The sequence below is a fragment of the Leptosomus discolor genome, chromosome 2 (assembly GCF_034619465.1).
Source record: "Leptosomus discolor isolate bLepDis1 chromosome 2, bLepDis1.hap2, whole genome shotgun sequence".
Lineage (NCBI taxonomy): Eukaryota > Metazoa > Chordata > Aves > Leptosomiformes > Leptosomidae > Leptosomus > Leptosomus discolor.
This window is the reverse complement of record NC_141392.1, coordinates 115,221,315-115,237,821: the sequence shown is the minus strand read 5'-3', so window position 1 is coordinate 115,237,821 and position 16,507 is coordinate 115,221,315. Positions and strand designations below refer to the sequence as shown.

The following is a 16,507-nucleotide window of genomic DNA, read 5'->3' as shown; positions in this document are numbered from 1 at the left end:
CAGAGGTTGGTGTCAATCTTCAATTACTCTGTCAAAACAGGAAGCATACTGCTGTTGTAACATAACAGACTTCTGTCTGCCTCTTTTCTCCCTGTAGGTGAATACACTGACTTTTGACAGAGACTAAACAAGAACTGCTCAGTTTTTGAAGCTGCAGTTAGGTGGCCTAAGCAAGCAGAGCCTGCCCAGACTTACAAGTAAAGACATCTCGAAAGTATCTACTGGGAAAACATATTGATGATGTCTACTGAGAAAGAGTCAGCTAACCACTACGGATGTATCTTTTTTTCTTTAAATTAAATTAGCACATTTCTCTCGTTCCTCTACAGTGTCGAACTCTTACTCTTTTGTGTGATTACTTGTATCTAGTTGTTTTGCAGTTAGAAGCATCTGTTTTGGGGTAGGGGGAGGAAGGTGGCGACAGGTGTGAAGTCAATTGTAAATCACTTAAAGCTGTTTTAAAGCTTCAGTATGACCAAAGGATTGCAGGGAGCTAAATGTCAGTAAGAGAAAGTGTTTTTTGAAGCAAGATGGGGATGAACATACTTGATCCTGTAGTAGCTACTGAGAGAACAGCTGTAAACTGTGGATCTCGCAGGAGTGTTTTGGCTCTGCAATGTCAAGTTGCCTTCCCTAGGTGGGGGGAAATCACTCATAGGTAGCATCAGTGACTGCTTAGCTGAGTAAGCTGTCAGTCTAAATGAAAAAAAAAAAGCTTTTGGTGAAGACTTGTAGTAGTAAAGATAATACATGTACTCTATCCACAAAGTGTTAAGGATTTTTCCTTACTAGAGAATACAATGATTAGGAGTTCCTTTCAGATTATCATGTCTTTTTTTCTTTTTTTTTTAATGGGGGGAAAATTTCTTGGTGGTTTCTTTGCATCTGAACAGTGATGGGAAAACAGTTCAGATTCAATATTGTATTCCTCCATTCTAAGGAAAGCTATTGCTTAGCATGAATCATTATCCCTTGGGGATAAAGATACAGTAATGGGTGTCTGCTTTTTAACTTTATATTAAATAGTTTTATACTATAGGGAATTTTTGTGAAGGTTAACTTGAGCAAGAAACTATTTTGTGAATCTATTTGCACTTTTTCAAAAAGCGTGGTGTCTGAAAGACTGTAGCTCTGTTGCTACAATATCTGTACAGAGATCCCACTAAACAGTTTGTGCTGTAACTATAAGCTCATCTTTCAAACTCTTGTCTGTATTCCAGCTGCCTGCTAAGCATGTCTGTAGTAGATGTCTTTTACTGTCATTTCTGGAAAAATCTGTGTGGGCTTCATGATGAGGGACGTGTCAAGTCCCTAGCTGTGCATCAAGACTGTTTTCCAACAGAGGAAAACTGTGCTAAAGGAGTCTTATTCTGTTATTCCTATGGTAGGTGAAGACTAAAGTAATAGAGCTGTGATGTTGAGGAATGAAATGTAAATATGCCAGCATGGGAAAAAAAGGAAAATGCAGAACACATAAGCCTGACAGCAGAATTGACAAGTCAATGACTTTGTGCTTATATTTTCCCCTTTGTTAACTCAGTGGGTTAAGTACTTGCTGTTCCTCAGTCTGTGGACACAATCTATTAAGAAATCGAGGGACACGCCTATAACATGCTACTGGGGTTTTGCACCTAACAGAACACAAGTACAGGCACTTTAAGTGATACAGTGACTTCACTTACATCATGCTGACTGTCTTCTAAGCATTGAGACTGTTATGCAGTGTTTTCTCCAGATAGATGAGCGGCAATCTTCATCTGCCATGACAGTGCCGTACCAGCACAGCGTAGGCTGCCTTGGCTAGCCTGAGACACATTCTCCCCTCTTACAGCTGGGTTTGGAGAAAAATGTAACAACTAGGGACTGCTGAGAGAATTGAGCATGAGGCTGGGCAGCTTATTTCAGTACTGTTAATTCTTACCTCCTGGGTTTCTGATTCCTTTGTTCAAAGCAAGACTCAAGGACAACATCACTTACGAATAGAAATCTGATGTTTACAATCTTGTCTAAGGCACTTCAATTTACTTTCATAAAATTAGTCAGTATTTTAAGATTTTTTTGTTGATAGGTATTTAAAAGTTGTTGAAAAGCAAGATGATGCACAGGTAAGCTGTGGCTCTTCGCTTCAGCTCTTCTAAAAGCTCTGCTTACTGCCATTTAGCAAAATGAGAACTGTTAATAGATAAGATGGTCCTTTACTTTTTGATATGTGGGAAAATTCAAGGAGATTCCCTTCCATGGTTGGACTAGGATTTATATAAAGCTTCTGTCAGGTTTTCCAACAGCATGAGACACACAAAATCCATTTGAATATCAGTAAAATCTTTTAAAGACATGATGGTAATACTCTCTCCCCCTCAGAGGTGTCTGTTTATACTAAAATTGAGGAATTGCCTTCCTGGTTATATATATAGAGATACATAAAAAAGAAAAAAATCCTCTTCAAGTGTTATATCAACACCTCTTTGCCTTTTAAGTGGATATTTTATGACCACATGCTTTTCCCCCTGGTATTTGGGATGTTATTTTTATATCCCTGTTAACACAAGTTGAAAGCAGATCAATCTTCTTTGTTTATACTTAATGTCTTCTGCAATTTCAACAGGTGAATGATAAAAGTTTAAGGGAAAAGAACTCTGGTGTGATTTTTTTTTTAATAGGAAAATAGGAACAATAACAGAATTGTACTGCAGACAGTTATTTCCATTTCAAATAAATGGTGGTAAGTCAGTGCTACAAGTAACCGTATTATATCTGGTCACTGATGGAAATGCAGTGTTCTTGTTTTTACTATAGTCTATATTCAATGACATGTCTAGTATTTTAAAACTCTGTACTGCTTTGGTGATTTAAAGCAGCAACAACTTACTATTAATATTGAAAAATTAAGAAACCTAACTTCATTTTCCGGCCTAATTAATTTTCTCTTTTGGTATATTGATTTGTTTTTTGTTTTAAATTTCGATGTCTTCAGTAAGACAGTAAATGCTATGCACCTCTCTCCAGAGGAAAATATGTTCTGACAATGAGCTAATGACTTGGCAAGCTTTGGTTCAAATTTTGGCTTTTGCCTCAAGTCTGTTTGAGTCTTCAGCTAGTCACTCCCAGAAAATTTCTGCTTTCCTTTGTGCATGCAAGTCCAGAAACACCTAAAACACAGTGTTAGCTAGATTCCCAAGTCCCAGAGAGGCATGTGCTTTGAAACAAATGTTTTAAAGCATACATAAGCTGAATTGGTTTCCTTATTGTACTTAGGGTAGTGATAAGAGAGCAAGCCTAGGCTCATGTTGCTGTGTAAAGAAGCAAAAAGTCAGGGGCTTTATCAGAAAGAAGGTTCAGACGGACCCAACTGCTATAGCTCGTTAAAAACAAGCTGCTTTATTGGAGCTGGCACTTCTATTCACAACAGAGTTTCCTATCTGTTAAATGCAATAATAGCAGTTGTGGTTATATGGCAAATAAGTTGGAGAGTAAAAGTAAGTCAGACCCTGGCTCCTTTGAAGCTAGGGTGTGTATACGTATATATTGTTGTGGGTAGGTTTGTTTTTTGTAAGTTACTGCCATGCAAAGCTGGAGGGATGCCCCCTGGCATCCCACCCCTAGGCAAGAGCGGACGTGGAGCTGTGGCAGCTACCAGATAAGCAGCTCTCCCAAGGAACTGGATGAAGCCCTTTTGCAGGAGGCTTTCTTCCCCCCAAGCACACCTATGTGCAGCCCAAATGTGTAACCATAAAACCTCTTGGCACCTACATGGTGCTTCTCAGTGTAGAATTTCAAAGGGCTGTCTGTGAGGGTGGGCAGCCCCAGGCTCCCCTCTGCTATGGGGGGTGAGCTCTGCAGCTTACAGAGCCAGCTTGCCTGGGGAGCTGCTTCCACATGTGAACCCTTAAGTACTGGGGAATATTCTCTCCAGGGTACTTATTCCTTCCACCAAGAAGGAATATGGCTTGCTTGCCATCTTCAGGGTATTTGTCTAGGTATCACTGCTGCTGGCAGGCAACACACCGCTGTACTCCTTTTATAGGGTAGGCAGAGAAGCTGTCACTCTCCTGAATTTGGGTGGAAAGCCTGCCCTGGAGAGTGAAGTTGTACCAATTTCCTGAATCCTGGGCTAACACTCTACTAGGCTTCCTCCTTTCCATCAGTGTGTCTTCTGCTAAATAAAGCAGCATCATGTACTTTCAGCTGCACCAGAATAGCCTCTGGTCTCTGGGGCAGAAGAATCCCAAAGCTCATTCTCTTACTGTTGATATCAGCAACTCCTCCCTCCAGCAGCACTAACTGCCTGGCTGATGGTACCAAAAGAGTTAACTTGTATAAAATCCATTATACGTAACTGCCTGCTCTGCCTTGCCTTATTCTTCCCTAATAAAATCATTAGTGTGGCTGTGGGGCAAAAATCCCTCTTTTCTCTGGCTCCTGAAACTTCAAGCATGCTGTCTCTGTGATTACACCTGGTTTCTCCCCTCAGCAATTCACAGGAAGAGTTGCTCAGGAAAGCAGCTAGTGAGGTCCAGCCATCTCGCCTGTTGTTTGGTGCCCCCCACTCATCTTTCCTCTTGCCTTTAGCCCGCTTCACTGTGCAGGTCTCCAGTGTCTTTGGGCAGAGAGAGTGTATGCACAGTCTGGGCTGTTTCTTTCTGGCTCAGTGCAGACTGGTTTTTAACGTCTGGGAGCACTTTTTTAAAAGGCAAAATGGCTACTTGTAGGTGAAGCAACTGATTCTGGGAGCAGCAGGATGGCATAATCATCTCCTCAGTAAACTGAGTGGAGGCCTAGTTCAACTAAATTGCCAAGCTTCTGTGTATCAAGGCTTTTCCTGAGATTCTAAAATCCATTTCAATTAATTTCTGTAGAGGATCTTATGATCTCTATCCCTTTTCTGCTGCCCTTTCAGCTTTATCACTAGTATCACTCATGATTTCATGTGTGAGGAAACTGTGAATGCAACAGAAAGCTAGGTGGTGGTTGTTTCTTTAATACCCACATTCTGCTCTGCACACTAGTGAGGAACTTCAAGGCCATGCTAACCTGGAAAACGGAGAGCTCTTCAAGGTGGGAGAGTTAATTTCCTTGCCTGGGATCCTCAGTTCACTCTCCTGTATCTCTTTCTTTTTGGCATGGTAAACAACTCTATCCGGTAGCCAAAATATGATCTGATTCCTCAGCCATGGGCTTCCAGTGATTGTTGGGCTGCCACTTCAGCTTTATTTCCATGTAGATTTTTAACATATTTTGTTGAGAGAAGGTGTTTGTATGTGAAAGATGTCCTCTGCTTCTGTGACTTGTGTAACTTTTTCAGACTGAGGTTCCACTTCTTTTTGCCTCTGTTCTATGAATTATTGTGATGTTGCTGCTGGAATTCGGTACAGCATTATGGACCTTACATACAGTCCTGGAGGCTAGATCTCATACCTTTTAAGTGGGGAACTTAGCTTGGTCTATCCTAAATTTCTGGGGATAGAGGAAAGAGAAGAGGAGGAACACTGACTGTATTCCATTTTATTGAAAAGTAAATAAAAAGTCCAACACTAATAGCAGCAGGACTTGTACCATCATGAATATAATAATTCAGACTATTTCCTCTGGAGCAGTGAAATGTATGTGCCAAGGGGAAGAATTACAAAAGGAGGGGGTTATAGAGATGCTCTACATTAGGCAGAGCAAGAACTCATTTCTTTCTGGGAGGGGCAGAACCAAACCTGGCAGATCTAGGAGATCCCAGTCAGAAACAAGTACTGAACCTATGCATCCTACTCATACACCTCACTCACTTTTTGCTCCCTCACATGCAGGTGGAATGAGAGATCCCCTGAAAGGGATTTGAACAAATGAAACAGTGCAAGAGTACAGTGTATTCTAGTAAACTAACACCATCTTAGATATGGGCTTTGTCCTGTTGCAGCACAGTGAGTGAACTAGGGCAGATCATTCCCTAAGGTCAGCTTAGATGCAGCCATGTTGAGCTGAAGCTTAAAGTATTTAAAGGTATGGTAGTAGCCACTGGAATTCTGGGGCTAGGGAATAGGCACAGTCAGGGTCTACTTCACCGGCACAGAAGCCTTGCCTTTGTGGTGACTTTGAACAGTTTCTCCACCTTGGACTTGCAGGGAGACAGAAGAACTCTACAGGCACCTAACAAGATGTAGCACGGCACATTCAGGGCCTTCATCTGCCACTTCTCTGAGCGGTGGGAAATTCTGACCCTGAGCCACTTCTCAAATCTGCACGGTGCCTCCCGCTGGTACGCTCTTTCTGCATACAGCTTTACTTAGCTTTGTCTATGAGCAGCAGCCTTATGAAGCTATCAGAGCATTCATTTGTAGATGACTGAGGTGGTAAACTGAGGCAGCAATGCTGGATGACAAGGCAAGGTCATAAATAAACTAGTGATACAAGTGGATCCTTCTGGCTCCTTGTTTCTCTGCTTTAACTATGACCTTATAAGCTTCCCTAGCTAAAGAGCTGAAAAGCATAGTTATTACTTATACTTTCAGGTGTGAAGATTTAAAGAACAAGGTTAAAAGTCTTCCCAAGCATAGACAATATAACTAACCATTAGACTTGTGAAAGACGAGGGTCTTTAACTAACATCACAGAATGATGGGACTATCTTCCTGTGCACCTGCTGGTGGTTTGCCAGCACTAGGTAAGCAAGTAGCCATTTACACCTGTCAGTGACAACAAGAGTCTTGGAGAAAGCGTATGGGATCAAGCTCCCAGTTATGGTTCTGTGCAAGATCCCATGGGCAATGTGCAATTTCACTCCCCAACAAAACGTAATCCAGACTGACTTTGTCTATGTTGCACTTTATCTGCTCGAATCTGGATCAGCTCCACAGGCTTATACTGAGGAATGCTATGCTGATATTAGTGCTGCCACCTCATATGCACAAACTTTTCTCTGGTTTGACAATTTTATAGGGCTTTAAGAAATTATTCCACTTACATTCTTGCTGAAACCTTAAAGCTTGTGAGAAATCTAACATGGGTTAAAATAAAACAGAAGCATATGGGGTAAGATTAAATTTGGTTACATCTTACGTGGTAGTGCTACCTGCATAAATTTTAATGTAGCTACTTTTCAGAGACACTGATGGATTTCATGCTGATTGCTCCAATCTGCATGTACCATGTGAGAAGAGCACTAGGGCAGCTTAGGTTGAGCCTTGGAGAAAAAAGATATATAAAGACAATTGTATTGCCTTCCAAACAGAAAGAGAGAAAGAAAAAAAAAAGAGAAGGATGCAATAAACTTTTAGCTTTGTGGTGCTCTACTACAAGATGTATCCACAAACTTAAACCATCTGCCCCACACAGACATGCTGATCTGTCCATCCCGGTGAGACAAGCCTGCTACCTCCTGCCTGCTGCTCTCTCTGTGCCTTATGTCTGCCCGTGGAGAAAAGGTTAATCTCATTTAATTAGCTCCATGCAACTCAGACCTGGGTTTTGCTCCTCCCTGTGTCTTGCTGGTCTCAGCTGGTCTCAGCACAGCCAAGTCTTATGAATCAGTCTGCAACAAGATTTACAAAGCAGCCATATTTTTTGGTGGTGTTGGTAAGACCTGTGTGATACCTGTCAGATAAAAGTCAGAGTAATTAATGATTAACACTATGTCCTCATTTGTTTGGTTTTTGGAGGGTTTTATTTGTGTGGTTTACAGGACTGTTACCAGCTGTAGGAAACAGCTGATCTGACAGCTTTTAATAAGGAGACATTATGGTTCCTAGAGCCCTCCTAGGTTTTAGTGCACCTTGAGAAAAAAACTTCACATCTTTCTGATACCTGAAGCAATTTATTACAGTCCAAGAGAAGGAAGATAACTCAGCCTGATCTTATTTGTTCTAACAATTTGAAGTAAAAATGTCTTCCATAATTTATCAGGCATTGAAGCAAGGTTTTTTATACATTAAATACAGAAATATTATATGTTTCTGTATATATTAATAAAGAAGATAGGCTTTAACAGCAATTTATCTATACAAAAGTCAGTTTGCTTATATTTAATTTCCAATATTTAGCAGTCATTGCTAGATTTTTACCTGTCTATCAATCAGATCTATGATACAAGATACAGACTATGACACTGATATTTGTTTACAAGCAAAAATGTTCTCACTGTTACTTAGTTTCTTGATTTTTTAGTTACGGTGAAAATGTGGATAAATAGACAATACTTGAACTAACTATACATGTTCTTCCTCATCCTAGTATTAAAGTGCCTACAAATCAATTAGTATTCTTATAATGTCATCATTTACTTTTTAAAAAATCAGTTTAAAACCTATGGATTTATTGTTGTCCTTATTAAACAGATGATCAGTCACAACAGTGATGCATAAATCCTAGGAAGATCAGTTGGCTTTCTTTTTTGTTTACTTTCGTATCAGACTAGGTTTAATATTTCTCAGAAGCTTATTATTAAAAAAAAAAAAAGACATTAAAAAAGGCAAAAAGCAAGACTTCTGCTGCTCAGGTTTTTAGGCAATCCTACATCACCTTCCAGCATCGTGTCCTACGTACAACGGTGACCCTCACTCTCCTCCCTCGCTCCGTCCTCCTCTCGCATCCCGTGCCACTGTACTCTGATGAGGAGGAAATTTTACTGTTTTTTGGTTTGTAAAGACCCTGAGCATGCTGGAACGGATGCTCCAGGTTGTGCCTACACCCGCTTGACGCTGTTGAGGAGCTCCGTCAGTTCGCTGATGTACTTGATGGTGTACTTCAGGGTTTGTATTTTGGTGAGGGGCTGTCCCCTCTGGCTGTAGACGGGTGGCAGGTAGTTGCGCAGTGTGTGGAGAGCGTCGGCCAGGGTCCTCATCCGCAGCTTCTCCCTCTCGCTGGCCTTCCTCCTGCGCTGGGCAGACATCCGCACCTTGGTGCCCTTGGGCAGCCGGGCCTGCCCCGGGCTGGGAAGGTAGGCGGTGGGGAAGTCCACCAGGCTGTAGCCCACCAGGCTGCCGCCGCCGCTGCCGTAGGGGGTCTCTGCTGCTGCCGGGCAAGGGGACGAGGAGTAGGATTCGAAGGAGGGCGTCGGGGATAAGCTGTGCGGAGATGAGACGGAGTGAAGCTCAAAAGCTCCGGTGGCACTTTTCCAGTCCCAGGATGATAAGCAGATGGAGTGCTCCGAACCCAAAGCGTCTTCCATGTTTATCAACGTCTCATGCAGTTTGTCCATGCTGGAGGAGCACTTGGGAGAAGCAATACCCTCTGCCCGCCAGCAAAGGCTGGAGCCGCCGGCTGCCGAGACCTTTTTATGATGGAGGGAGGAAAGTGACAGAGTGGGAACGTGGGTTTGGCGAGAGGAGTTCAAAGGAGCGCCACAAGTGCTAAGATGGAAAATGAACTCCTGATGTGCTAGTTTCTCCTCAATGATAATTATCAACCTTCAGCTAAAAAGCCTTTAAGCTAACAGGCAACAGTGAGAAGGAGGAAAAAAAGATTATCTTCTTGCAACTAAACCAATTAAGGCTGCGCATCTATGTGTAATGTTGCACTGGGGTGGTGAGAGAGGAAAAAGAAAATTAACAATTTCACAAAACAATTTACAGATGTAGAATTTAAAGATAATGACCGCTAAAACAAACGCTGAATTTAAGCCACCAAGCCCTGATTTCTGTGTAACTGCTTGAAGGTGATAGCACTATAGCTGTGGTGGTTTGATCCGTGCTGACTGCTGCTGAAGTAGTCTCTCATTATCTGCATCTTAATCGTGAAAGTCAAAGACTGTTTGTTTGGATTCATGTGTTATGGCTGTGTGGACTTCTCATTAGATTGTAACTTCTCTCTGGATCACTTTGGTTTTCAACAGAAGAAAGGAGGAAAGAACAGCAATATATTCCCTGCGGTCTGTAGATTCATTTGCTATTTTAAATCATGACTGTGGAATCAAAAAGGAAATCTGTAACTGTAAACAAAGCGAATGTCCCATTTAAAAAAAGAAATAGGAAAAATCTAATTTAAAAAAAGTCTAGGAAATAAAATAAAGTGTATAAACATTGGGCCTAGACAAAGGTTTTACACAAGAATTTAATTCAAAGTAATATACAGATTAGACGTGTAAGAGAAGACTAGAAGCTACTTCTGTAAAATTGTCTACCTCTAGGAATCCATTCTTCTGCCAAAAAAACCCTTTTCCAACCCTGACTCAATACAACAGTGAGGCAGTTCAAGTGAAAATGTGTATCTTACAAATTAATAGCATTAATAATGAGCACTTTTCATCACTAGGCTTCAGAGCATCTTACAGTGATGATTAATGGTCTCTGTTACTCTGGGGAAAAGGATAAGCAGAAACAAGGAGTAACTTGCCCAAAATTACACAGCAAATCATGAGGAGAGCCAGGAAAACTGTACAAACTACTGAGATCTGCAGCTCTACAGAGCAGCTTGGCAGGCAGCCGTGACTTTGCATCAGCCATAATGGAAGCAAAATATATTATATAATGAAAAGAAGGGGAGAAAGTTTGCTAACCTGAAGGAAAAAGAAAAGTAGTATTTATTTTAGAGATTCCTTCTGTATAACTATCTCTGCATGCACCATGATCCACTCTGAAAAAAGGGGGCAACAACTCTGAATGACACACCACTGAGAGAAGCTGACGCTTTCTGGAACAAACCACTTCTTTCTGGTTGTGAAACCCTCACTACAACACTCAGGAAAAAAACAACAATCCAATACTCATCTATAGCCACTAGGAAGGCTGTTGTGAATTTTTATAAGTTTGGGATCAAAATGTTGGGAAGCAGCTTGTGGGAGACCTATTTATGCTGAGACGAAGAAAGAACCAAAAAGTAAAGGATTTTTGCATTTCAACCTGGTCTGAGAGAGTTTGACCATGATGACATCTACTCCATGCAGAAACTTGGGACACAGTTGTCTGCAGTCAGGATTGCTTTGGATTTTATGGTTACCCTATCATATTCTGAGCTCTGCTTTACTGCTTCTTTAAGGAAAACGAGATGAAACGGTCCTAAGAATCACAAATGCCTACTACAAATTAAAATTAAGACAAGATGAACAACAGGTATTTTCTGTGACTTCAGTAAACTAAATCAGTTTCATTGAGCACCAAGACAATGATCACAAGGTCACAAGTTAGACACAAGGTCTAATTTAGCATAAATAGGGGACTTGTTTTTATCCCAGTTAAAATCTCTCTCCTACTCTTTTTCTATTTTTCCTCCCTGTATTTGTGTTTATAATGCCTTTTCCATTTGACATGTCCCCTGCTCTTATTTTATGTCTTTCCATTTTTTGGTAAACACAGTTAAAAGTCTACAAATAGTCAAAAATCGGGAGGGGCGGGTGGAAGAGGAGGAATTTCTGTCACGGTGTGTCAAGAAAAATAAACTAACAAATATACATTTGTGTACATATAAATATATTACAAGTACACATATTGAACATACATATAAAGTGTTCTGTTCAGCAGTTTTTATTTTGGAATCAAATGTTAATTAAATGCTGTCGAATTTAGAAGCAAAAATTTCAAAAAGTCACGTGTTTGCTGACTATAAACAGTGCATGTTGCCATTTAATTTATACCCCTAATCTATGGGTAAATCATAGAAAGTGTTGCCCAGACACCAAGGGCGAAAAGATTTTTTGCATGTCCAAGATGTCCTTTCTGTAAATGACAGGTGAACACAATCAGATTTCATTTCTGTATTCTTATACATATGCATTCGGATGAGATTAGGTAGGGAAGAGGAATCCAAATTATAGCAATAGCTGTCTCTTTTCTTGTATCTTATGGATAAATGTTTAGAGGGACCAAGGCAGGATATTAGAGTATGTAGATGACTGCTTTGGTTGCATGAAAAATCACAGGATCTTGTAAGCTTATGCTCTTATAAACTGTTACACAGGCAAGAAAAATATTATAGGCTTTTCTATATTGATATATAACACAGTGCTAATGCTCATACTTGAGAACTGCCTTGCAGTTGTGCATCCTGTTTTATTACCATCATGCTCTACTGGAGTTATTTGAGCTTGGAGCCACCTAGTTACATCCCAAACTTTGCCTGACTCGGTTCAGGGGATGCCACTGAGGGCTAGGGGTGAGCAAAGGGTTTACCCATATGAAAGCAAGCTTTGCCATAATGTGCCTTCAGAGCTTAAGGGGCTGTGGCCCTGTTTGCTCTACTGGTATAGATGCAGCCAAAGGTTCAGTTTTGAAAAATAGGCACCCATTTCTACCCACAGCCCCCAGGTTCCCAAAATGTACTCACATTAAGTGTGCCTCAGTGTTGGCCAATTTGAGAAGCTGTGTAACATCTCTCTCCACGATCTCTGTATGATCCATTGCCTATGTAAACCAACAGAGTCTCATGGCATGTAGCTGTTCTTGGACTAGCCAGTTTTGGAGTGCACTATGTTTCCACTGGCAAGTATGATAATCCAGAGTTAGGAAATTATCTGGCAAGGTAGAGACAATTATAGCAGGCAAAACTTACTGGAAATGGCAGAATAGCTCACAGTGATTATTTATAACAGAGCCTCAAATGTACCATACAGAGGAAGGCACGGCTACAGGCTGGATACTAGGTTTATTTATCTATACCCTATGATTATTTATGCTCTTCCACTAAATTGCTAAGAAAGCCTAGTATTTCAGGTGGCATCTTCCTAGAAAGTAAATCCATGGGGGGAAAAAAAAAAAGTGCTTCCAATCTTTGTTTTATTCTACGTCTTGCATATTTTAGGAACTCCTTTTTTGTCTGTCAGTAGCGCTAAAACGTTGAAGGCTAGTGAGATATGAAGCTGACACCAGCAAAATACAAACTGACACTTAAAAGATGATAAGGCATTTGCTGCTTGATTGATAGTTTTTATTTTCATTTCAGTAATTTATTCTGCAATACAAAGGCTAACTTCTCAGACTTCATCTCCTTTAAAATAAAAGATTCCCTGTTCATATCTCTGAATTCGTTACAGAAAGGAGGAGAAGCATGGATGCATAGAAGGAGCAAAAATGTTTCCATTTGAAAAAAAAAAAACACCCAAGAAATAGGAAATTTTTAAAGTTTCCATATGTGTCTGAAACAGGTTTTAAATCTAAAAATAAGTTGTCCAGATAATCACTGTCATCCACAAGTATGGTAGATAAATGCATTTTTTGTCTAGAGTTATTTAAGGACTGATCTACATTTTTTTTTTCCTATATTAGAGTATATATCCACCAAGCTGTGAGTCTGGTAGTAGCAATAAGTAAAAAATCATATTGGATGGGAGAAATGCAGGCTGAAACTGAGCAAACATGGATAAATGAGTTTCAACTAATCCTGTAACAGTCAGCCTCCTTTACAATTAGGACAGAAGTCTAGTCTTATTTTATTGACATGAAGCAGATCATACCAATATTCTTGTAGAGCACTTAGACAATAAAGCCTCATCTTGCAGTTTGTACCATGCATAAATATCTATTTCCCAAAAGCTTTTACAGTCACTTTGTCTCTTATTTAAGAAGAGGTTTCCCAAGTATTAGCTGCTCCACTGCTCACTCTGTAAAGCAGCCGTTTCCATCCTGCTTTACAGAGGCGCAAACAAGGAGTCAATCACCCGTATATAAAATGTGGGGCGAGCAGCTGCAGGTCTCACTAACTTCAGCAGACGCAGCAGGTGTTCAACACTTCTGAAAAATAGTGTTGAACACCTCAGTTTATGCCCAAGCTGGCAATAAAGGAAGGAAGAGATCCACCACATTTGTTTGGAGTCACATTAGCCACCCGACAATGTTTCTCTCCATTTTAAGACTTTCCTTTAGTTTGGATAGATGCAATTTTTTAAAATGAGTGGGCTTTGAAGCTTTTTCTCTACTTGTGGAAGATGGTTGAATCTGGGCCCAACCTCATTGAAATAAATAAGACTTCTTGGTAAGTAAGCTGGTCAACATACATATACTTTTTCTTTTTTTTTTTTTTTTTTCTTAGTCAATATGCCAAAGAATGCAGATTAATAGCCAGCTACAATTCCCAGAGTGAAAGAAGGCAATTAGAGAACCAGGACTGATCCTGAGTCCAGCCCTTTGAAAGGGACCCCACACCCTTACTATAACCAATGAAAATCATGTGTAAATCGGATGTCTAATTATTATTACTGCCTTTGGCCAAAACAACCGGTGGCTGCACAAAAGAAAACATTGTTATTCATTTATAGTAAGACCAGAAATAGGTTAGTTCTAGTGCTGTTAAAAAATCCCCACATAAATGTTTAAAACTTTTAACGTTTTCAAGGGCACAGCTCCAAAATGCCAAACTAAGAGCCTGCTCATGGAGAAGAAACAGTCAAGTAAGGATTGATGGTTTCACCAGGGCTTTGCATGATGACAAGCATCTCTCTGGCGTTGCCCTGGCAGGATCAGGACCTATCTATTTGCTTTACATCTTCAAATGTAAGTATTTGATCCTCCAAATAGTGGCAGTCTCCATCGACTGACAAGTGACATCAGCTCCGCAATTCATTTAAAACATCTGATCTCCAAGCAACTGGCTTCCCAGATGAAAAGGCCTATGTGTGGAATTTACACCTACCCACCTTTTAAGTAGGGAGTTTATTACCTAGTGGTTTTCAGCTGATATTTAGGAATGTCTTTTTAATACCCCTGTTAACGGAAGTTGAAAGGAGGTTCAACTACGTGGTTGGTCTTTAATGCCTACTGGCTACCTCAGCCAGAAGGAAAGGGCAAAGCTAGGGAAGGGAGGGGAGCCTAATAAGGTTTATTTTGCTCAGAAAATGAGAAGTAACAGATATTATCAAAATAATAGGATCTGTTTCAGTAGGACAACTCCATTATCACTTAATGCAGCTTAATTGTATCAACTTTCGCATTTGGTTTTAAAAAATTTTGCCTGCTGCAACGAAGTAGATATGTTTCAGTTTTTTCATGGGAGAGGTGGAGCATTGCTCGTTGCAAATATTTCAAGATTATCGGCAATGCCTCCTTTTCTACCCAAAAGCATACATTCAAATTTAATAAAGTACAATATAGCTCATCTCCAAGTGTTTCTTTCACTTTGCCCATGAACAGCTTGACGATTGCCTTTGCCATGAGTGATAGTGGTTTCACAGGGCTTTTCAAAAAAACAGGATAGCACCTAAGGGTTTGTACTCTTGCTTTCCTGCTATTAAAATGGGCCTTCATGTCCCGTGCTCTAAATGGTTTGTTTTGCAGTGTGATGAATTTTCCATAATGAGGTAAATCTTAAAAGGAATTCCCATAGCCAGGAAAATTGCAACTGTTTCAGTTGTGACTGTTTCTAGTCGAGCTGTACAGCTGAAGCTGGATGTTTTAAAATGTTTTTCAGTTGCTGTGATTACATTTCAGCTCAGGCTGTTCCTTTTCATCCACTGAACCTCCTCATCAGTATCTGCTCTTTTCTTCCTCCTCTGTGTCCCAGCACTGATGTGCAGGATTGCTGCCTGCTGCTAATAGAAACCATGTTTCATCTCGGTGCTAAATTAAGTTATGCTCTGGGCACAGCCTGCAGTTCAGTTTAATAATTATAAAATGGATCGATGGTCTGGGTAAGAGACAACATACAAGTGTTAGATTACAAATTTTATTTAGGTCTTACATATTTCACATTCTGAAACAAAGCACTGTGTGCCTGTTCAAGCCACCTTTAACAAGCACATGGTTAACCCATGGGTGAGGACCATAGATTTTAAACTGCAATCATAAATTTCTTGGCAAGGTGCTAAATCTTCATTTTAATCACATTCAATCCCACAAAAAAAAAAAAAAGTCCTTCAGTCTACCGATGAACATGAATGACATATTAAATTTGGGATTTTTTTTGCATTTACTCTGAATGCGTCCATGAATTTCGCCTAACAATTTAAACTCAGTGTTATAACAATCCCATGAATACATTTGAGTAAAATCATTCCCATTTTTTTATAGGTAATATCATTGCACATATAGAGGTTTTCATATTATACTGAAATGGGCAAAGTGGTTAATGTATTGGAGAGAAGAGCTGCTGCTCAGAGGGACCTGGACAGGCTGGAGAAAATAATCTGGGAGCAGCCTCGGGAGGTGCAAGGAAAGGAAATGCAAACCCCTGCACTGGGTGGGATAACCCCTCGCAGCAGCACAGGCTCAGGGTGACTGGCTGGGAGGCAGCTTCCCAGACGAAGACCTGGGGAACCTGGTGGGTTGACAGACTGGAGCAAGTCCAGAGAAGGGTCACCGAGCTGACCAGAGGGCTGGTGAACACGACATATGGGGAGAGGCCCAGGGAGCTTCGTCTGTCCAGCCTGGAGATGAGAAGGTACCTGCAAGGAGCCATTTCTTAAATATTATTTAAAATTTTACTTTGTTATTAAAAAAAAAACCCAATAAGACAAAATTAACTCCCCAGTCAGGAGAGCTATCTGTGGGCTAGAAGAGGAAGCCTTGAAAAAAAATAAGGGCATTACTGGCACCGTAAGCACATGTGAGCCAAATCAAGCATATAAGGTAGGATAGATAAAGGATGTTCCTAATGTTTACTA

At 40.5% G+C, this 16,507-nt stretch overlaps 1 protein-coding gene across 1 annotated transcript; it reads right to left on the bottom strand.

Annotated features, from left to right (window-relative positions):
• Nucleotides 1–8,665: 8,665 nt before the first annotated feature.
• MSGN1 (mesogenin 1) lies at nt 8,666–9,181 on the bottom strand. Its single transcript, XM_009959414.2, has one exon. The coding sequence runs from the start codon at nt 9,179–9,181 to the stop codon at nt 8,666–8,668; it is 516 nt and encodes a 171-aa protein (XP_009957716.2).
• Between the last annotated feature and the right edge of the window lie 7,326 nt (nt 9,182–16,507).

Bases quoted from the DNA above. Each gene is read 5' to 3' on its own strand.
- MSGN1 (XM_009959414.2), bottom strand. From the start codon at position 9,181: ATGGACAAACTGCATGAGACGTTGATAAACATGGAAGACGCTTTGGGT.